This window comes from Theropithecus gelada, chromosome 3, assembly GCF_003255815.1.
Source record: "Theropithecus gelada isolate Dixy chromosome 3, Tgel_1.0, whole genome shotgun sequence".
NCBI lineage: Eukaryota > Metazoa > Chordata > Mammalia > Primates > Cercopithecidae > Theropithecus > Theropithecus gelada.
The window spans coordinates 141,761,417-141,784,533 of NC_037670.1; the positions used below are offsets into that span (position 1 = coordinate 141,761,417).

Below are 23,117 nucleotides of genomic sequence, written 5' to 3' on the forward strand. Positions count from 1 at the left end.
CCAGGGCTCTTTGTATTTTTTCAGGCCCTCAGTATATTAAAAACTGAAAAATGCCAGGGTTACAAAATTGTGGCATATTTTAAATGTTAACGTCAAAAAATGGATGTGATAAAAACACATACAGCCCACAAGAATCCCCAGTGTAATTGTGTGCTGCATAAGATAATTACAGGATTTCTAAAATATTTAACTCACGGTGTTTTTCAGTTGGCATAGTCTGATAACTGTACACAAGTGTAGTGTTGTATGTTTTGCATGTTGATTTTCTTCTTTCTGTTTTGTCAGTTTGCCTCTAGGACTGTTAATTTGAGGCCTCGACCAAAGGACCCTCTAGACTCTATGTGAGGGGTCCCCATATGTAGATGTCTGATAAATGTTCACTGAAATGAGTTCAGTTTAATTACACACCAAAATGATGCTATATATAAATATTATACAATGAATTTCTATTTTTGTGTAATCATATTATTCAGAAATAAGCTTGAAAGTTATTAACATCTAATTTAATATCTAAATTTAACTTTCAGTTATTTTACACTTTGAAGGTCAGAGAACTAGATATTGGGGAAGAGTTCTGGGATACACGTGCAGAAGGTGCAAGTTTGTTACACAGGTATACATGTGCTGTGGTGGTTTGCTGCAACCATCAACTCGTCATCTACATTAGGTATTAGGTAATTTCTTCTAATGCTTGCCCCCCATCCCCCGACAGGCCCTGGTGTGTGATGTTCCCCTCCCTGTGCTCATATGTTCTCATTGTTCAACTCCCACTATGAGTGAGAACATGCAGTGTTTGGTTTTCTGTTCCTGTGTTAGTTTGCTGAGAATGATGGTTTCCAGCTTTATCCATTCCCTGCAAAGGACATGAACTCATTCTTTTTTATGGCTGCATAGTATTCCATGGTGTATATGTGTCACATTTTCTTTATCTAGTCTATCATTTATGGGCATTTGGGTTGGTTCCAAGTCTTTGTTATTGTGAAGAGTGCTGCAGTAAACATACGTGTGCATGTGTCTTTATAGTAGAATGATTTATAATCCTTTGGATATATATCCAGTAATAGGATTGCTGGGTCAAATGGTATTTCTAGTTCCAGATTCTTGAGGAATCGCCACACTGTCTTCCATAATGGTTGAACTAATTTACACTCCCACCAACAGTGTAAAAGTGTTCCTATTTCTCCACATACTCTCTAGCATCTGTTGTTTCCTGACTTTTTAATAATTGCCATTCTAACTGGCGTGAGATGGTATCTCATTGTGGTTTTGATTTGCATTTCTCTAATGACCAGTGATGATGAGGGTTTTTTTCCATATGTTTGTTGGCCGCATAATAACGAGTATTCAGATAGGAAGAGAGGAAGTCAAATTGTCTCTGTTTACAGATGACATGATTGTATATTTAGAAAACCCCATCGTCTCAGCCACAAAACTCCTTAAGCTGATAAGCAACTTCAGCAAAGTCTCAGGATACAAAATCAGTGTTCAAAAATCACAAGCATTCCTATACACCAGTAATAGACAAACAGCCAAATCATGAGTTAACTCCCATTCACGATTGCTCCAAAAAAAATAAAATACCTAGGAATACAACTTACAAGGGATGTGAAGGACCTCTTCAAGGAGAACTATAAACCACTGCTCAAGGAAATAAGAGAGGACAAAAAGAAATGGAAAAACATTATGCTCATGGATAGGAAGAATCAATATTTTGAAAATGGCCATACTGCCCAAAGTAATTTGTAGATTCAGTGATATTCCCATCAAGTTACCATTGACTTTCTTTACAGAATTAGAAAAAACTAATTCAAATTTCTTATGGAACCAAAAAAGAGCTCATATAGCCAAGACAATCCTTAGCAAAAAGAACAAAGCTGGAGACATCATGCTATCTGACTTCAAACTGTACTACAAGGCTACAGTAACCAAAACAGCATGGTACTGGTACCAAAACGGATATATAGACCCATGGAAAAGGACAGAGGCCACAAAAATAACACCACACATCCACAACCATCTGATCTTTGACAAACCTGACAAAAGCAATGGGGAAAGGATTCCCTCTTTAATAAATGGTGTCGGGAAAACTGGCTAGCCACATGCAGAAAACTGAAACTGGACCCCTTCCTTACACCTTATAAAAAAAATTAACTCAAGATGGATTAAAGACTTAGACATAAGACCTAAAACCATAAAAACCCTAGAAGATAATCTAGGCAATACCATTCAAGACATAGGCATCGGCAAAGACTTCATGACTAAAACACCCAAACCCATGGCATCAAAAGCCAAAATAGACAAATGGGATCAAATTAAAGAGCTTCTTTACAGCAAAAACAATCATCAGAGTGAACAGGCAACCTACAGAATGGGAGACAATTTTTGCAATCTATCTGTCTGACAAAGGGCTAATATCCAGAATCTACAAGGAACTTAAACAAATTTACAAGAAAAAAACAAACAGCCCCATCAAAAAGTGGGTGAAGGATATGAACAGACACTTTTCCAAAAAAAGTACTCATTTTTACTGCCTGATTAACTAATTTTATATTTCCCTGCCCTATGAGGCACACGAAGAGTCAAATTGTATTTTCTATGACGCTTCTGAGTTAGTAACAAAGATGAATGCTTCATGAGAGTTAGTATAATTTATTTTTCAAAACTGCCCTACAGGTGGAAAATAATGAAGAATTCTATCACTTCAGTGTATTTAGAAATCATTACCATAAGAGTGCAAATTGATATGAATACTCAATCATTCTTTGTTATTGGACAATATAGCTTAATTTTGCGTAGAGGTATGGGATACCTGAGGAGCATAAATACATGAATTATGTGTCTTTGTAATTCTCTTTCTAGTATAGAGCATATAAATCAGGCACACCTGGGTGTGTAAGAACTCGTCGTAAGAATTACCATTGTTTATTTTTTTGACATGTATGTATTTAGATTTTTTTAATGGTATAATCTCATTACCTTAGACTAGTTAGTAGGATGATATGTTTCAAGCCCTACTTTGCTAAATTAACATGAACCCAACCTTTCCTATAAAATTATTTTATAGTGAAAAGGAGAACAAGAAATGAGTTGTTATAATTCAGCAGTAAGAAAGGAAATTTGGTTGTTTAAACATTAGGCATCAAGTTTTTCTCCTACCTCCACACAACTGAGATATCTGATGCTTTTTCAAGGAGCAGGGGTCACTCAAGGAGCAAGGATAGAGATGGATTGGACATAAAGGGTGATGAAGTTTGAATTAATTAACTTGTACTAAATGCAGGTGCTTCTGAAATGTCCTCTGCAAGAATCACATGTAAGAGATACATAGTTAAATACAGAAAAACTTGAAAGATTGTTATTTGTGAAATTTATTGATTATTTTAAATGTTAATTTATTTACATTTATGTAAAATATATCATATGTTAAAAACATTTAAAAATCCATAATAGCCCTAAAGGTTTTTCTATGACTAGAAGTAAGTTGTAATTTGAATAAGCCATTCTCACACCTCTTTCATATTCTCATTTTTATCCACAAATTTTTATATTCACCAAAAGTAAAAAGCATTTCATTAACCTACAATTTGTTTTTAACTAACGCACGCAAAAGCATTTTAAATAAATCACAATAGAACTTAACCTTGGGAAAACTGAATATCAATATGCAGATGCGATCAAAATAGGATTTTATGGAAAAAGGTGAGGACAGTTTCATAAAACCTAAGGAAGAATTTCAAGAGGACAGTTTGTACATACAAAAATATGCCTGAGGCTGGGCACGGTGGCCCATTCTTGTACTCCTAGCACTTTGGGAGGCTGAGGCGGGAGGATTGCTTGAGCCCAGGAGTTTGAGACCAGCCTGAGCAACATTGAGAGACCTCATCTCTGCAAAAAATAAACAAAATTAGCTGGGTGTGGTGGTACATGCCTGTAGTCCCAGCTACTCAGGAGACTTAAGTGGAAGGATTGCTTGAGCCAGGGAAGTCGAGGTTGCAGTAGCCTGAGATCACACCACTGCACTCCAGCCTGCACGATAGAGTGAGACCCTGTCTCACAAAACAAACAAAAATATGCCTGAAAGGATAGTTTTCATACTGCCTACTACTTTACAGTTGTGTAGGCATGTATATGTCCAACAGGCATCTGAAAATACACACTTATTTGTGGACAAAATTCTGTTAATTATCTAATTGTGAAACATGCAACATAGTCCCAATCATGTCAAAGTCTCCAACGAAAATTTAAAATGTATCTTATTTGGAAGGACTATAAACTTTAATATTTCTGTACAATATTATAAAACAAAACCCAGTATGTGGCCTGATTTATATATATAACCACATGGAATTCTATACTGAAGCCCAACAAAACTTCCATTACCCTCCACATCCATAATTTATCCTTCGCTCTTTCTGCCAACCAAAGGTGTTGGACAATGATTTGAGGTCTTAGTCTGAACTTTTGAATGAGAGGTGCCCCATCAGCTGGACTTCTCCTGAGTGTTGAAAAGGTAAGGGGTTTTGCTTCTTTATTCACTCCTTTCTTACTATTTGCATTATAATATAACTCTCTTGGGACTCAAGGGAACAAACCATACAGTCTCTTTTGCTAAATGCCAAAAATCAAGAAGCCAGTTGAAGTTTTCATTGCAAATTGTTTCACAAGTGTTACACAGTAGAAAACTTTTTCGGCAGTTCACGCCTGTAATCCCAACACTTTGGGACACTGAGCTGGGTGGATCACGAGGTCAGGAGTTTAAGACCAGCCTGGCCAAGATGGTGAAACCCAATCTCTACTAAAAATACAAAAATTAGCTGGGCGTGGTGGCGGGCAGCTGTAAATCCCAACTACTCGGGAGGCTGAGGTAGGGAATTGCTTGAACACAGGAGGCAGAGATTGCAGTGAACCGAGATCGCACCACTGCACTGTCTGTCACCTGGGCGACAGAGCGAGATCCATCTCAAAAAAAAAAAAAAAGAAAAAAAAAACAACCAAAAAAAAAAAAAAAAACCAAAAAAATTTTTTTTTTTTTTTGTCTCAGTTTGAGGTCTCTTGTTAAAAATTTAAAGAAAATTAATTTTACAATTTCCTATCCTTAATGATTTTGATTTATTGACAGTTTACCCTACAACAATATAGTGAAAAAGTGTGGTTTTGCGATTGGTTAGACATAATTCAGGACTGCCTATACTAGATGTGAGGCTATAGGCAAGTGTGTTAAAGATTCTTTGGAATCTTATTTTACTCAAAAGTAAAATGGTATGTGTAGTAATGATTATTTCATAAGGATATTGAGAGCATTAAATGGGGAATAAAAACCACATAAAAGGCTTAGCATATTGGAGACTTAATACAAATAAATTTCTTGCATTTTGCTTATCCTGGATATACCATGGGTTTGTGTCAGATTGGAAAACAAGATAGCAACAAAGATCCATGTTTCATGCTTCAGTGACTTAAAATATTAGTTGTTCTGGCCAGGTGCAGTGGCTCATGCCTGCAATCCCAGCACTTTGGGAGACTGAGGTAGGATGATGGCTTGAGCCCAGGAGTTTGGGACCAGACTGGGCAATGAAGTGAGGCCCTGTCTCTACAAAAAATAAAAAACATAGCCAGGCATGGTGGTGTGCACCTGTGATCCCAGCTGCACGAGAGGCTGAAGCAGGAAGATTGCTTGACCTTAGAAGGTTGAAGCTGTAGTGAGCCTTGTTTATGCCACTGCATTCCAGCCTGAGTGACAGAGTGGGACTTTGTCTCAAACACACATACACACACACACACACACACACACACGTATATTAGTTCTACAAATAAAAATATTTTATTTTCAAAACATGTTTTACTAAAAGTTTTTCAGTAAGGATGTAAAAACTATTGCTGGTCAACTTTGACTACTTCCAAAATGCTTTTTTTGAGTGAGATGTTACACCTCTTTGTTAGTTCATTGCAATAATACTGAAATATTTAAAATTGAAACTCAGTAATGGTAAATATAGAAGAATTAGAGGATAAAATGAGTGGAGAGATGGAAAGGTACAGATTGAATATAATTATTTAAGTAAAATACTTTCCTAGAGAAAATAAAAAGTAGAACTTTGAGGTTGAATCCCTTTTAATGTAATGTTTTTCTCAAATCCAAGTGTTTTTACACTATACAATAGGAGTAGATTTTGTCACCACTCTGTGCTCAAACTCATTTTTCTTTCTTTTTTTATTTTTACATTAAAAAATTTTACTTTAAGCTCCAGGATACATGTGCAGGATGTGCAGGTTTGTTACATAGGTAAATGTGTTATTTTTAATTTAATTTAACACTTTTTATTTTTAAGTCATACAACTCTCATAGCCAGTAGTTAATATTACCTTGAAAGTTTGGTATGGTTGATGAATTGCGTCCTGTTAATAATTGCTACAGATTTTTGAATAATTGCAGACCAGTTTGATGGTCCTGGGTTGGCATAAGAACATGAAGATTTACTTTTTCCTGTGAGCTTTCTTGGGATGAAGAAATTTAGTGTTTTTTTCTTTAATTTTTAAGAAATGTTTATTGACTATTTTTTACATGATTTATTTCCCACTGAAAAATAAATTCCACTGGGCATAAAATGTATTTTTGTAAGTCACAGAGTAACCCAACTTGAAGCTAGTTTTTCAGACTTAGGCAGTTCATGCTGTAAGCCCTAGATCTCATGGTCACCCTTACAAGAGAAATATCTAATTGAAAAAATTAAATATGAAGAGCATTAATTTTGAAAGTGCTAAAATGACATAAAGGGATCTCACTGGGCTTGAGATATTAAGTATTAAAATTATTAAAGGTTTAAATTGTTAGTAACTTATTGCATAGAAAATGTACCAAATGTCAGTAAATAAAAAAATTCTTTTTTTTAAATAAAAATTTACAGAAAAATTATGACAATACTACAAAGAGGTTCTGTACAACCCCCACCCAGTTTCTCTTACTATTAACACCTTACATTAGTATGTTACGTTTGTCACAATTAGTGAACCAATATTGATACATTAGTATTAACTAAAGTCAGGGTTCTTTTTATTGGAGAATGGTGTTAGAAACTAAGGTCTGGGCCCTGTGGTATGGTGGTTGCTATCGAGATGTCATTACTTTTAGGTTCTCTCCCAGCTGACAGAGCAAAGAAATATATGTGTGTATATTAACCTATGTATACACATACATCTATGATTATTTTGATATGTAACATCTGTATTTTTATTAAGCTAAATATGAGTTCATATAGTGTCTTCAATTCTAATCAATTACAGTATAGATTATTCTAGCCTCTTCCTCTTGCTTATCTATAACTTCCTATTTCAAACAGTGAAAAATCTGTCTTCCACCACCTACTATCTGCTTACCTAATTTCTCATTTCCAGTTTATGTATGTAGTGGTTTCAGAATTATTACATATAGCCGTGTGGGATACAACTTTGTCAACTAGAGTGGTGCTTATGCAGGTTCTGTTATCTTTAGTTTTACTGACTCTACTCATTTCCAAAGTTGTTTAGTCCAGAACATTTCACTCATACTCCTCCTAGTGAAGTTGTTTCATATGTTAGTAACACAGATTCTTTTTTTGCAGTCTGCATTCCGTTTTAGGGTTCCCTCCTCTCCGGTCTCCTAAATTATTATTATTTTAATTCACATACATCAAGGTTTATTCTTTGTGCTGTAAAGTTCTATAGGTTTTGACAAATGCAAAGTGTCATGTTCCCATCATTACAGTATCATACAGAATTGTTTCACTGCCCTAAAAATATCCCTTGTCCTTTGCCTATTCAACCCTTACCCCCCTTTCCCACACTCCTGGCAACCACTGATCTGTTTATCATAGAGCTGTGCCTCTTCCAGAATGCATATAATTGAAATCATACAATATATAGACTTTTCACCTTGGCTTCTTTCATTATCAATATGCATTTAACATTCCTCCATGTCCTTATGTGGCTTGTAGTTCATTACTTTTTACAGTTGGGTAGTATTCGATCATAGAAATGTACCACAGTTTGTTTATCCATTCGCTGATTGAAGTATACCAATATACCTAGGAACATGACTGCTAGATCATATAGTAAGACTATATTTAGCTTTGCAAGAAACTGCCAAACTGTATTTCAAAGTGGCTGTACCATTGTGCCACCAGCAACTCTTGCCAGTGATCCAGTATTGTCAGTTTTTTGGATTTTAGCCATTCTAAAAGGTGAGTGATGGTATCTCATTGTGATTTTAATTTGTAATACTCTAATGACAAATGATGGTGGGTTTCTTTTCATATGTTTGTTTTCCATTTGTAAATCTTCTTTAGTATGGTGTCTATTCAGATGTTTTGCTTACTTTTTAAAACTGTGTTGATTGTTTTCTTTTACTTTTTCTTTTTTCTTTTGATATGGAGTCTCGCTCTTTCACCCAGGCTAGAGTGCAGTGGCATGATCTTGGCTCACAGTGATTCTTGTGCCTCAGCCTCCTGAGTAGCTGGGACTACAGGTGCCCACCACCACGCCTGGCTGTTTTTTTTTGTATTTTTGGTAGAGACGAGGTTTCACCGTGTTAGTCAGGCTGGTGTTGAACTCCTGACTGCAGATGATCTGCCCGCCTTGGCCTCCCAAAGCTAGGATTACAAGTAGGATAGGCATGAGCCACTATGTCCAGCTGATTGTTTTCTTATCATTGAGTTTTATATTCCTTCATTTTTGAATGGAGTAAATAAACACAATAAAACTGGTTGAGAAGATATGCATTTAAAAAATCGTAACGGATTGTAGGATACACATTCTATTATTTCATGGGAAAAATCATGGAAGAGTCAGTTCAGTATTCAGTGAATCATTAATGTGAGGATGTAAAATTTGATACACACACAATTTATTGAGCACTTATCCTATGTCAATCAGTGTGCTAAATTTTTTTCTTTTATATTAACTCATTTAATTCCCACTACAGCCCTGTGTAATGGCAGCTGTTCTTCCCACCATTTTATAAAGGAAGAAACCTTAGATCACACTCAGTAGAAGAGTTCTAAACCCCTATGCAGTGCTGTCTGATAGAAAATATATTTTAAAATGAGATGATCTAAGGTTTGTTTACTTACAGAGCTAAAGGAAAGTATGTCTTAAATTTAATAATGAGTGATTATAGAAGCAGATTACAGGAAATAGTCCATCTTTCTTGAATTATCCAAATTGTTACAAGCCTCAAATTCATTTTTGTTTGTATGAGAACACATTTAGGTGATTGGATAGAAGTATATAGTTTTTCCCAGATGTTGAAATTTATTTCACATTAACTTTTTTTCATCTTTACTTTCTTCAAGGCAAGTAGGATAGAATGTAATAATCAAATAGGTTTTTCCCCCACCCCATTTTAGAGAGGTAAATAATTTCCAAGAGCCATTTGCTTTGTTATTGGATAAGTAATTAACAAAAAGAATTCCTAAAGACAATTAGAATCATGACCAAACTGAGTCTTAAAAACAGCAGTACTCATAGCTGGTGGCTGGCTTGGTGGCTGGCGATGAGCCTGCAGCATGGGACTGGGTGTTCCACCACAGCTTGGCTGTTGTCCAGGGAGCTCTCAGTCGCTGGGGTTCCCACAGTGCCAATCACGAGGCAGGTGCAGAAAGGATGAAGGTTTCTGTTCCCCATTAGTGTTGAGGGCATGCAGGTCGTCTGACATGAGGGGCATGAAAAGTGAAGTTCCTGCTTTGCTTTGGGTAAGAAATCTGCATTGACAGGGGCTCAAGAACCTGCTCTTACACCTCACATGTCTTAGCCTGGCCTTTGAGATGAGTAGGGAGTTTGAGTGGGAGTTTGAGTTTCCTCTTAGAAAAACAGAACCAAGGCACTTTCATTTTTTAGTTTCCTAGTACCTTTTGTTAAGAATAAAAGCCAAAATGAGTTGTAAAAATTTAAAATTTTTAGATTTTAAATTTGCATTTAAAAAATTAATGCTTTCTTTTTCTTTTCTTTTCTTTTTTTTTAATGGAGTTTTGCTCCTGTTGCCCAGGCTGGAGTGCAATGGCATGATCTCGGTTCACTGCAACCTCTGCCTCCCAGGTTCAAGCGATTCTTCTGCCTCAGCCTCCTGAATAGCTGGGATTACAGGCACCTGCCACCACATCCAGCTAATTTTTGTATTTTTAGTAGAGACGGGGTTTCACCATGTTGGCTAGGCTGGTTTCGAACTCCTGACCTCAGGTGATCCACCTGCCTCAGTCTCCCAAAGTGCTGGGATTACAGGTATGAGCCACTGCGCCTGGCCAAAATTAATGCTCTTAACATGTAAAAAGTAAAGTGCAGTGGAATTCTGGCACTTATGCAAGATAATACAACTTAAAAGATTTATAAGAATATTAACTGCTAATGAACAGTAGAGGGATCTAATTAACATTGAAAGTTAGATGAGGAAAGTGTTTGTCTTCTATTCCCAACAGGGCATCTTTGTAACTATGACTCCTGAGAAGATTCTGTTTTCAGTCTTAAAACAGGAATGGGGGAAAAATGCAGGCCTCGGTAAGTACAAAAAGGGGAAACCAAAGGAGACAAGGGAGTTACTGTAGATTTTGCAGGGCTGAGGAAAGTCAGAATAAATACCAGAGGCAATGATGCTGGTAATTTTCTTTGGGCTCAGAGAAGGAATGCTTTGCTTTGTCAGAGTTGTAGTAAAATTTAGATCTAAGAAGCTCGTTGGAAGTTGTAGCAGAATCCTGTCTTGTTTACTGTGTCCACTGCCTGGCACAGAGATGGAACACTATAGGCTTTCCAAAAACATCTGTGGAATGGAATCAGAAAGTCACTTTACTTTCCAAGATGCAATTCTTTATTTTTAAAGATAAATATTTAAAAGTTTATACATTTTTGACATGATTATGACATACATCCTTCCACACTTTCTTCAGTGCTTATGCAAACATGTATATGTGACCTGTAGGTCTCCTTTTACCCAGTTTCTGGAGTACAAATAAGGTCACATCTCTTCTTAACTTTAAATGTTTAAAACATTGAAGTTAGCAAGAAGCCCAGAAACTTTTTCTAAAGAACTTTTTCCACCCCTAATTGTCCAAGAACTCCAAGTCTTTCTTGGTTCAAATAGGTAATTTCTGTTTCTAAACACTAGAAAAAGGAGAATATGAAGGATCTGACTAGTCCATTGTCACATGCCCCACCCCATTTTCTGCTGCAAGAGCCTCTGTCACCACAGCATTGTGTCACTGATGAAAATAGGTCCTCCCACAGAGTCAGATGCATCCCAGTCTATTGCTACTATTATCACCCTGTTGGAACAGATCCCTGCACGGGTCACAGTAGTTCCTGGAAGATGAAACTCATTCTCCCAGCTTTAATATCAGCCAGTAATACTTTATTGTTGGAGTTCCAAAGTTGCTATAGTAGTTTCCAAAGCCCACCTGGCACCTAAGGATGGGTAAGTAAAGACAAGTTTCCAGTTTCAGCTGCAGAAACAAGAACCCATCTCCGACCACATAGTAGGTGTTGGCATTAAACTTCTCTCTTACGGTGTGGTGTGTTCTCCTCGGTATCTTCGGTATTTCTGTTTGCTCACTCCAGTTGGGATTATCTCAATGCACCAAACAGATTCTAACTACACTGAATCTCAAAAGAAATAGAAGTAGTCTTTGTCAAGCCACAGGAAAGAGCTTGTTCTTCTTTCTTCTCCTCCTAGACACCTACATACTTTTCATTCTTCTAATGAAGATGGTCCATTCAATACATTCAGAAGAAATGAAGAAAAAAATACAAGTCTAGTTTGTGATAAGTCCTTGTTTTCACCTAAACAGAGAAACAAGAACACAAATTATATAAGGCATCTTTCTCTTAAATAAACAGAAGAGTTCTATGTGGTCTAGTTACACAGAGATCACAGTGATTAACTACTCAGTTCTGGAGCCAGACAACTGGGTTTGTTCAGATTCTGGCACTCTTTCTTGAATTTGGGCATGGCATTTAACCTTCTGTACCTCAGTTTCTTCATTTTTAAATTGTGATGTTAATAATAAAATGTACTAACTTTATAGGGTCTTTCCTGAGGCACATAATGCAATTTAAACAACAAACAAGTATACATAACAGACATTTTTTTCTTACAAAGACAGTACCATACTAAACTTAATTTGCTTTATTTGAAAAATTATATTTTTAGGTAAAACTTTGTAAGTTAATTTTTTGGATGAAAAACATGATACCAATTTATCAATTTGATTTTTCTTCATTAGCATGATATACTTTGTTCTAGAAAGGACTTAGGTAATTTTCATACATGTCTTTAAATATAATTTTTGCACATGTAAATAAGAGTTCCAAAGTGTTTTGCCATCACTTTGTCAGTGTTGCCTCTCAACAGCCTTTGAAGTGAGGAGATTCCAGTCAGTGTCTCAGACACAAGGATGCAGGCTGTGGAGGCCAGTGAGCCACAGTCACCGAACTGGGAATTGACTATCCTTTTGACCATACAGATTAATCACTGTAGTTTCACCAATCACATTGAACTTGAAGATCAATAAATGACCCTAAAACAATGAGATTTCATAGACTCTTTCTATGTAGTGGAAGTTAAAGCAAATCAGAAAGGAGTCCCTAAACCTGTGAATTCTTGAATTTTAGTTTTCCAGGTCAACAAGCCTTCTTTAAGTGACTTCATGTCCTGTACTTAGTTTTTGATCATAGATTGGTATAAGAAATGACCATAAATGTTTTTGAGAAAATTATTGCTGAAAATACTGTTCATGATGCCACTCGATGTAAGTCTCTAAACAGCAAACTCTTCCATGAATGGGGTGGAGGGAGGATGGTTTTTGTTTCCAGGTGAACTTACATACTGCCTTTTCTCAGATATCAGACCATGAGAATAATACAATGGATTGGGCTTTGATAGCCAAGACTTTCAGAATTGCTGTTAGTGCCCATGTGCAATGAAATTTTTCTATCATGTCTCTCTTATTATTATTATTTCAAATGCCCTGTTTTAACTGTTTTGATTACTGATTATCTATTTAGAGGGAAACAGTTATAAATAAATAATTTACTGTTCTATTTACTGTGCACCCCTGCCTTTCTAAATATAACTCTTCTATGTATCATGTAAATTATCACAGAACTCTTCTGAGAAAAAAATGGTTACTTTTCTTTTTAGAATTCAAATTTATAATTATCTACATCTATAGATAGCATCTGAGTTTCAGCATGATATCACCAATGAAAATTTAATCTGTGTTATGAATTCCCTTGTTTCTAGAAAGGCTTCAGCGGGAACATGGGAAGAGAACCCATATGAATAAAACATTTCATGACTGGCAGTTTTAGAAAATCTTACAGGATTTGGTAGCTTTTACATTTATGACAAAATTGTATTTTTGATATTGTTCATAATTATTTCAGTTCGTTAGCAGCATTAATAAGCTCCCATTTTGAACAGCTTGAAGATCTTTAAGACTTTCTTAATGAGAAACTACCTTTAAGTTATAGAAGACCCATCAGGATGCCAAATTCCATCTGGACAGAATTACAGATACACCACTGTTTATGAGCTGAAAATTAGAGCAACCAAACAACAGAGCTTTAAAATGCTATTTCAATACAAGGGGACATTTTCACCATATAAAAATAGAAGTTTGTCTGTAAATAAAAATGATTTTACAATTGCAAGAGTACTTGATTTACCCCTTTTCATTTAGTTCCAATACCAATAAATTCTTAGGGAATGAGAAATTCCAGTGTTCCTGAGAATTCTGATAGCTTTTAGAGAGTTCAGTTTTCTGTAGCATTCCATTTTGCAATCCTACACAAATTTCTAATTTATAACCAGTGGTATGTAATGATAATTTCTAACATTTATTAAGTGTTTATTAGGTTCTAAGTGCTTTATTTCTGATATATATATCACATTTAATTTATTGCATCCAGTGGTTCTCAACTGGGGACAGTTTTGTATCTCTCTCCCCAAGATATTTGGCAATCTCTGGAGATAGTCCTGGTTGTCACAACCTAGGATGTATGTGGTCCTACGAGCATCCAAGGAATAGAAGCTAGAGATACTGCTGAACATTCTACAGTACAAGGGCAACCCCCACATCAAAGAATTATCCACACCCAAATGTCAATAGTACTGAAGTTGAGAGACCCTAACTTAATCTGTTCAACAACCCTATGAGGTGGGGTTTTTTTTTGTTTTTTGGTTTTTTTGGTCGGGGGAGATAAAGTCTCACTCTGTCGCCTAAGCTAGAGTGCAGTGGCATGATCACGACTCACTGCAGCCTCGATCTCCCAGGCTCAAGCCATCTACCTGCCTCAGCCTCCCAAGTAGCTGAGATCAGAAGCATGCACCACCACACCTTGCTATTTTTTATTTTTTGTAGACACAAGGTCTTACTGTGTTGCCCAGGCTGATCTCAAACTCCTGAGCTCAAGCAATCCTCCCTCCTCAGCTTCTCAAAGTGCTGGAATAACAGGTATAAACCATGGCACCTGACTAAGGTGGGTATGTTTAACCTTGTTTTGAGGCAAGGAAAAAAAAACACAGAAAGGTTAAGTAACTTATTTAAGGTCACAGAGCTAAGTGTGGTGCCAGGATTGAAAACCTAATTCTTTATTGCTTTAGCACAAGCTATTTCCACTATACTCTGTCATGTTCACAGAATGTTGATGTCCATCAGTAGATTCTGAATTTTGAAGGATGGAGATACTGCCTTATTTTGTACATCTGCTTTAGCATCCAAGCTCTTGCTTGGTGAAAAATTAATGTTAACCATTCATCTCTTGAGCATCTTCAAATATCCCCTTTAGAATGACATTTCAACTATTAGGTCAGTAACCCCAAGAGAAAATGGTTGTTTGAGTGCATATACTGTATTACAAAATAAGGGGTGAATTCAAAGGAAAACATAAGATGCAATTCGTGCCTCCAAGGAGGTTGTAGGGAAGAGGGGTTATGTATGTATGTAAATAGAAGTTGGCGTGCGTGTGTGTTTATAAACAGAATTGTCAGACCAAACATTATTTTGGAAGCAGTAAAAGTAAACTAGAATCTGACCTAGTCATTTCCCAGGACACCTCTTTCAAGTCCTGAAACATCTTTGTAAGACTGTAGTGTGTGTTTACATCCTAGGTAATCACTGTGGCCCACTGCTGAAGAGCTGTGGCCGTTCTTACCCTTCTAGCTTAGATAAATTTATAAGCACAACCAGACTACATATATGAAGCTGACGAGACCTTGTCTTTTTTTTTTTTAATGAGCTTTTCTTCCCAATAGGAGTGACTATTTCTTTTCTTCTTCCACATTTTCAGGTTTTAGTGTACTTGTGATTGCTACCCACTTATCACTGTTAAAGTCTACTCAGGAGAGAATCTGAGAAACACTCTCAAATTAAGTTGAACATGATGGATAAGTAAAGTATTGTGAAAGTTCACTCTCATGATTTCTAATGGCGAAACCTGGCAGGGTGAGTAATCTTTGACAAGAAGGTTATCACTAATAATCTTTCATATATTGAGATCATGTGTAAGAAGCACCCAGCACATTGCTGAACACAAAGTAGGTATTAAATAAATGTTGGCTTCCTTTTCTCCCACTCCTCCTTGCTCTTCTTTTTAATATACCTTTAAAATGATGCCACACAAATGGCCACACAGTCTTCGATATTTAAGATCAGTTCGGGCATTAGGAAATTCTATAGGGGAAGTATGTGTAATCATTAAATGCTTGGGCTCAGGCCACGGATTGTTTAGGTTTAAATCCAAGTTTCCTCTTTTGTTATTAATTCTGCAACTTGCTTGGGAAAATATGAAACTTGTTTTTCCTCAGGTTCATTATCTGTAATATATAGTTAATGAAGAAGTTACCTGTCCCATGAAGGTGTTGTAAAGATTAAAAAAGGCAAATTAGGCTGTGTATTTGTCATTATAATTTGGCATATATGGTAAGTGCCCAACAACCATAGGCTATTATAAAATTGTTATAAAATGATATGAGCTATCATTGAGCAGCATGAAAGAAGAGCTTCACTGTTTCACCTACTCTCACCCTGGCCCATTAATCTCTTTCCTGTTCCTGACATTTCAAAGATACGTTTAGGATTTCAGTCATGACCTTAAGTCACTTTTGAACAGTTTTCTGGTGGATAAGTCCTTATTCCCACATTATGTATGTACCTAGATGCAAATCCTGAATATCATGTCGCAATTAGTGCATTTGGACATGCTTGCTAACTGTGTTAAAGCTCTGAATAATGGTAAAGTTTTATTTCTACCAAAACAAATTTGGACCGTAATGTTTTATGATAAAAATCTATGGTCTTCCTATGTACATGTGTGTGTACATGCTTAAAATGGAATGTTATAGTTAAATGTAATTCTTTAAAAGTATATAACTCCAGTGGCTACTTGGTTTGGCTACTTGGTTTGTAGATATCGGCTTTCCTGTTTCATTGTTAAACAGGCCTAGAAGTTATTATTTCATGAAACTAATGTGAGGAAAGAGACTAGGTTGATGTATAAGTGACATTATAAAAATACATGAGGGATGATTTGATTAGAAGCAGTATTACACAGTGATAGGAGTAATGGTTTAGAACTAGACCCAGGTTTGAATCTTAGCTCTATCATTATAGGCATTTACTTAATTTTTCTTGTTTGCTTACTCAACTGAAAACTGAAGATAATAACACCTGTTTACATGGTTGTTGTAAGGGTTATATGAATAATGTCTGGCAAATAGTAAGAACTCAAGTAACTGTTTCATTCTTTCCAGAAGGAGATTGACTGAAAAATATTTGGAGTCTCCTCCAGCCATATTCCTTGGTCAGCTTCTATGATTCTCTTTGGAGCTTAATTCTTAATCCCTTTATTTTCACTTGCTTGTTGATAACAAAGAATAATTTATTTCAAAATAATTTATTTCAAAAATAATGTTTTGAAATAATTTATTTCAAACGCATGTATTATATTTGATGGGCCACACTAATAGTTATAAACCAAACAACAGATTGGGGATGGGGAAGTGGATGGAGTGAGTTCAGTCACATGTCTGGGAAAAGTCAATAGTGAAGACAGAGTCTCAATTTTTGTCATACTGGAGAAATGAAAACACAGGTAGAGGATTTCAAACAACAGAGTGAATGGTGAGTTAAAAATGCTAAAGTTCTTTCCTGGTGTCTAACTTAATGCAATGTGGTTTATCTCTTTGCCCTTTTCTCTACTATTCAAATTTAGGATAATAAAGATTAAATGTTTCTAAATCTTACTTTACAATATTCAAGAAAAAAGGTATGCTTTTGTCCACTGAAGTGCAAAGCAGAGCTATGAAAACCTGCTGAACACATTCTTTATTTTCAACACATGTTCTTGTCTTTCCATCATGAAATGCATGTTTTATTTGTACTGTATTTGGGTGACCACAAGTTAACAATAAGATCATTCACAAGACCCTTGCCTTAGATGTGTTGACAATGAAGTAATCAGGCCAAAATTTTTACTTTCCTTTGAATTTTTCAATTCAAACACAATGTGTGCTTGCTTTTACACAATAGGGTTCAGGGATTAGAGGGTTGGCTCTTTAAATACCGTCAGAGACACAGGCAATCCTACACCAAGTGCTCAGAAGGAAGGCGCCTACGCCTGGGAATGCCCAGTTGCCCTTAGAGAGTTGAAGATGGCGTTTCTCTGAGTCAGGTCAAAGTTAACACATTACCTTCGCTTCAAAGACTGCTTGGATTCCTTTCGGTGGATTAGTCAAGATGTTTTGCTGACTGAGACTAGGAAATCTATAGGAGGGCGGGTTAGTTTACATTGTTGCTTGTCATTGTCACTAAAACACTCCAAAGCCTTCCTTAAAAATGCACACTGGACTAAAAACAGACAAGGAACAAATCCTGGGCTGGTAATTAGGCGAAGCACTATCTCCTCTTACCTCCTTGTAGATTTTTTTTTCCCCCTTTAAGTACGTGTCCTCAGATTTCTTTGCCATCCTTGGAGTTCACTCACCTAAGCCTGAAACTAATAAAGCTTGGTTCTTTTCTCCAACACGCAGAGGAAGCGCTAAGGTGAATGCATCAGACCCACACTGCCGCGGAACTTTTCGGCTCTCTAAGGCTGTATTTTGATACATGAAAGGCACATTTTCCTTCCCTTTTCAAAATGCACCTTGCAAACGTAACAGGAACCCAGCTAGGATCATCGGAAAAAGGAGGAAGAGGAGGAAGGCAGGCTCGGGGGAAGCTGGTGGCAGCGAGTGCTGGGTCTGGCGGACCCTACCGCGAAGGACGGTCTGGGAGGCTCTCCGGGGAGCCAGTTCTGCCGGTGGCTTCTTCTGTCCTCCAGCGTTGCCAACCGCACCTAAAGAGCGGCCGCGACTGTCGCCCACCTGCGGGATGGGCCTGGTGCTGGGCGGTAAGGACACGGACCTGGAAGGAGCGCGCGCGAGGGAGGGAGGCTGGGAGTCAGAATCGGGAAAGGGAGGTGCGGGCCGGCGAGGGAGCGAAGGAGGAGAGGAGGAAGGAGCGGGCGGGGTGCTGCCGGGGGTGCGTAGTGGGTGGAGAAAGCCGCTAGAGCAAATTTGGGGCCGGACCAGGCAGCACTCGGCTTTTAACCTGGGCAGGGAAGGCGGGGGAAGGAGCAAAAGGAAGGGGTGGTGTGTGGAGTAGGGGTGGGTGGGGGGAGTTGGAAGCAAATGACATCACAGCAGGTCAGAGAAAAAGGGTTGAGCGGCAGGCACCCAGAGTAATAGGTCCTTTGGCATTAGGAGCTTGAGCCCAGTCGGCCCTAGCGGGGACCCCAGCGCCCGAGAGACCATGCAGAGGTCGCCTCTGGAAAAGGCCAGCGTTGTCTCCAAACTTTTTTTCAGGTGAGAGGGTGGCCAACTGAGCTTTGGAAAGACACGTGCCCACGAAAGATTAGGGCGTGTGTATGGGCTGGATTTGGGGAAAAGGAATAAGCAGTTTTTAAAAAGATGCGCTATCATTCATTGTTTTGAAAGAAAATGTGGGTATTGTGGAATAAAACAGAAAGCGTTAAGAAGAGGTTGAAGAATGAATTGAAGCTGATTGAATAGACAGCCACATCTACTTGCAACTGAAAAGTTAGAATCTCAAGACCCAAGTATGCTACTATGCAGTTATTTTATTTGATTTTTCTAAGAAACTAAAAAAACTTGTTAATAATAAATACTTAAGTGTGGTTTATTGGTTTTCCCCCTTCATGCCTTGGACACTTGATTATCTTCTTGGCACATACAGGTGCCATGCCTGCATATAGTAGGTGCTCAGAAAACATTTCTTGACTGAATTCTGCCAAAAAACATTTTTGGGGTAGGTAGAAAATATGTGCTTAAAATATTTATTGTTATGAGACTGGATAAATCTAGTATTTGTCACAAGTACATTGTTCTTTAAAAATTGAAAGCAAATTTGTTGAAATATTTATTTTGAAAAAAGTTAACTTTACAAGCTATAAACTTTAAAAGCCATAGGAATAGATACTGAAGTTATATCCAACTGACATTTAATAAATTGTATTCCTAGCCTAATGTGATGAGCCATAGAAGCTTGCAAACTTTGAGCCATAGAAGCTTGCAAACTTTATCTAATGAGATTTTGAAAAACAGCGTCTAAGTTCGGAATCTTAGGCAAAGTGTTATTAGATGTAGCACTTCATATTTGAAGTGTTCTTTGGATATTGCATCTACTTTGTTCCTGTTATACCTGTGTGAATGAATGAGTAGGTACTTCTCTCTCGTGGGACATTACTTGACTCATAATTACCCAATGAATAAGCATACTGAGGTATCAAAAAAGTGAAATATGTTATAAATAGCTCATATATGTGTGTAGGGGGGAAGCGATTTAGCTTTCACATTTCTGTTATGTTTAGTTCTCTGCATGTGCAGCTAATCCTGGAACTCCGGTGCTAAGGAGAGACTGTGGCCCTTGAAGGAGAGCTCCTCCCGGTGGATGAGAGAGAAGGACTTTACTCTTTGGAATTACCTTTTTGTATTGATGTTATAGCACCTTTTGTTACTTCTTCTATAAAATCGGCTTATCTATTGATCTGTTTTCCTACTCCTTATAAAATCAGAATGTTAATTGGCATAAATTATAGACCTTTTTAGCAGAGAACTTTGAGGAAGCTAAATGCCAATCAGTCTAAAAATGCAGTTTTCAGAAGAATTAAAATTCCATGGATAGTTCTAAATACTAATGAACTTTAAAATAGCTTACTATTGATCTGTCAAAGTGGGTTTTTATATAATTTTCTTTTTACAAATCACCTGACACATTTAATATAGGTTAAAAAATGCTATCAGGCTGGTTTGCAAAGAAAATGTATTACAAAGGCTACTAAGTGTGTTAAGAGCATACTCATTTCTGTTCTCCAAAATACTTCATAAGTTGCTCTAAGAATAGGTATGTTTTTAAAAGTTAAGTTCCTACTATTTATAGGAACTGACAATCACCTAAAATACCAATGATTACAAACTTCCTTCTGGCCTTCTGGACTGCAATTCTTGTAAAAAACATATTTTTTTGCATTAAGTTAGGCAGTATTGCTTAGTTTTCAAAAGTGGTAGATTTTGGAGTCAGATTATTTCGATTCAGATCCTACATCTACTGTTTAGTAGCTGTGTTGCCTGAGGCAGGTCCCTTAACATCTCTGTGTGTGACTTGACCTTTAAAATTTGGAGACTGTCATAGGGGTTAATCCCTTGAGAAAATGAATGTGAAGGGGTTAGTCCAATGTTAACTGCTATTATTATGGATTACCATATTTTTACATTCATTACAGTACATGTACCTTGTTAATATAAGATGCTCAATTCATCTTTGAGTATAATTTTGTGACTCTTAATCTGGATATGCAATGAGTGGGCCTGGATGAGAATTTAATTTATGAAAAATTGTGTTTCACATGGCCTTACCAGATATACAGGAAACACGTCATATGTTTCTATCATAGGTTGTTAAATGCCTTAGAATTTAACTTTCTGAATAAGATCCCTTCAGTTTGAGAGTCATACAACAGTAAAATTGTTATGATATGGGTTATAGATTGTATTGAATATCTCTTTATAGGTCTAGGTTTTGTCATTGGAAAACCAAAAAAGTTTGGAAAAAAATCTAAGTTATTTCTTACTTTCTTAATTTTGCATGGATTTCGCATCAAGTATAAAATTTGAAGAACATCTGAACTATCATAATCCATATATATATATATAAAAACAATAAACATAATCTAAGAGAGAATTTTACCATGAAAAATTCAGGTAGTTCATGACTATCATGGCAAACAAGTAAATTAAATAGAAACTTTTATGAAAATGACATTTATGAAATAGGAAGCCATTTTTAAACTAGAAGTGATATATTAGTATAAAATTTGTAATTCATATACAAGTGGGATTGATTTATAAATGGTCACCAATGGAGATTGTGCTATTTAATTTGGGAAAATTTTAAAAATTTACATTTTCTCACAACTTTTAAGGTAGTTATTCAGTTTGTTCCTCTCTGTCTCTTCTCTCATGCCCTGAATTTTTCATATTTCGCTTAGTTGTAAGAGTGTATCTCAAATCGTGTGTCAGATGACATACTTGAATTTTGGTCATGGTATCTGTGCTATAAGTCTAGGTCTATAATGAGGAATTGTGGGAACCCCACAGAATCCAAGTATACAGTGTCATTGATTTCTTACAAGGGATGTGGGGTCTCTTATAAACTCTGCAGATTAAGTCTCAAGTAAGACCAAAGAGTAAAATATTGTTAGGATCTAAGGTGGAAATTCAGCAAAGAATCACATAGTCTAAGTCTCAAGTTAACAGTAAGATAATTTGAGATACTTTTGTAATTATTAAACACAAAGTAATGAGAGATTTTTAAGCAAACCAATACACCTGAATTTATATATTAGAATAGGTATGGTGGTTCCAAATAGCTACCTAATAAAAACCACACTCGTATTCTAAACATTCTGCCTTTGATCAAAATAATTTTGGGTCTCATTATGAAATTGCCTTTCTAAGTAATCCATAAATTTCTTCTCATAAGTATATATTAGCCTCATTATTTTATAGTTATTATTTTATATTCATAGCTTGCTTTAGATTAAAAATTGTATTACCCAGACTGGTCTCTTGGACTTGCTTTCAAGTGACTTTTGACTGTACCACAAAATCAAATTCACTCTGAAAATATAAAGATTTTTCATCATAATTTCCTTTGTTAACAGCCAAATTCTACCTAATTTTAGGTGTTTTCATTAAAAAAAAAATTGCAAACTTTAAAGAAAATTCTTTGTTTGTTTTTAAAAGACAGTGTCTCACTCTGTTGCCCAGGCTGGAGTGCAGTGACACAAGCATAACTCGCTGCAACCTCCACCTCCTGGGCTTAAGTGAGCCTTCCATCTTGCCTCACGAGTAGCTGGGTCTTCAGGTGTCTGGCTTTTTTTTTTTTTTTTTTTCAGTTTTATGGAGACAGTATCTCACTATGTTGCCCAGGCTGCTCTTGGAGCTCCTGGCCTCAAGTTATCCTCCCACCTCGGTCTCCCAAAGTGCTGGGATTACAGGCATAAGCCACCTCACCCTTTCAGCCTAAAGACAATGCTTAATGAAGAGAAATATAAGTGCTTTGAGCAATGGAAGTATAATTAAAATTATATAATGAAAGATGTAAAAATGGCCATTTTGAATGGGACTACACTTAATTTGGTTATATAAATTATGATACATTATTAAAAATTCATCATGATTATTTTATATTTATATTTTATTTACATGTTGGCAATTTGTGAGGAAAGCTAAAATTATGGCTGAGCCATAAATACTTTTGCAGTTTGTCAAGGGTGTTTGTAAAAATGTTGCCAAGGAAGACCAGTTGACTACTCAAACAAGGGTTTAGTCTAGGTCTGATCAATACATATGCATTATCTCAGGTTTGTCTATCAGACAAACCTTAGGCTATCCAAATCAAAATAAAATAGATGCATAAAACAAAGGCCAACATGTGTTGAACAATTATATTGTGATATACAACTGCCAAGGGTTCCTGATTACCATGAGTCTATTTAGTCAGTCCATGAGCAAATGTCATCAATGAAAGCCCAGGGTT

The 23,117-nt window shown here is 36.5% G+C and overlaps 1 protein-coding gene and 1 pseudogene across 1 annotated transcript in view; one reads left to right on the forward strand and one right to left on the reverse strand.

Annotated features, from left to right (window-relative positions):
• Window positions 1-18,127, reverse strand: part of LOC112621674 — a 37,585-nt pseudogene extending 19,458 nt beyond the window's left edge.
• Window positions 18,128-18,678: 551 nt separating this feature from the next.
• The window catches only part of CFTR (cystic fibrosis transmembrane conductance regulator), a 180,560-nt gene continuing 176,121 nt past the window's right edge, over window positions 18,679-23,117 (forward strand). Inside the window, exon 1 of the mRNA XM_025379291.1 lies at window positions 18,679-18,862. Coding sequence (XP_025235076.1) covers window positions 18,810-18,862 — 53 coding nt within the window. The 5' untranslated portion in view covers window positions 18,679-18,809. The remainder of the gene's footprint in view (window positions 18,863-23,117) is intronic.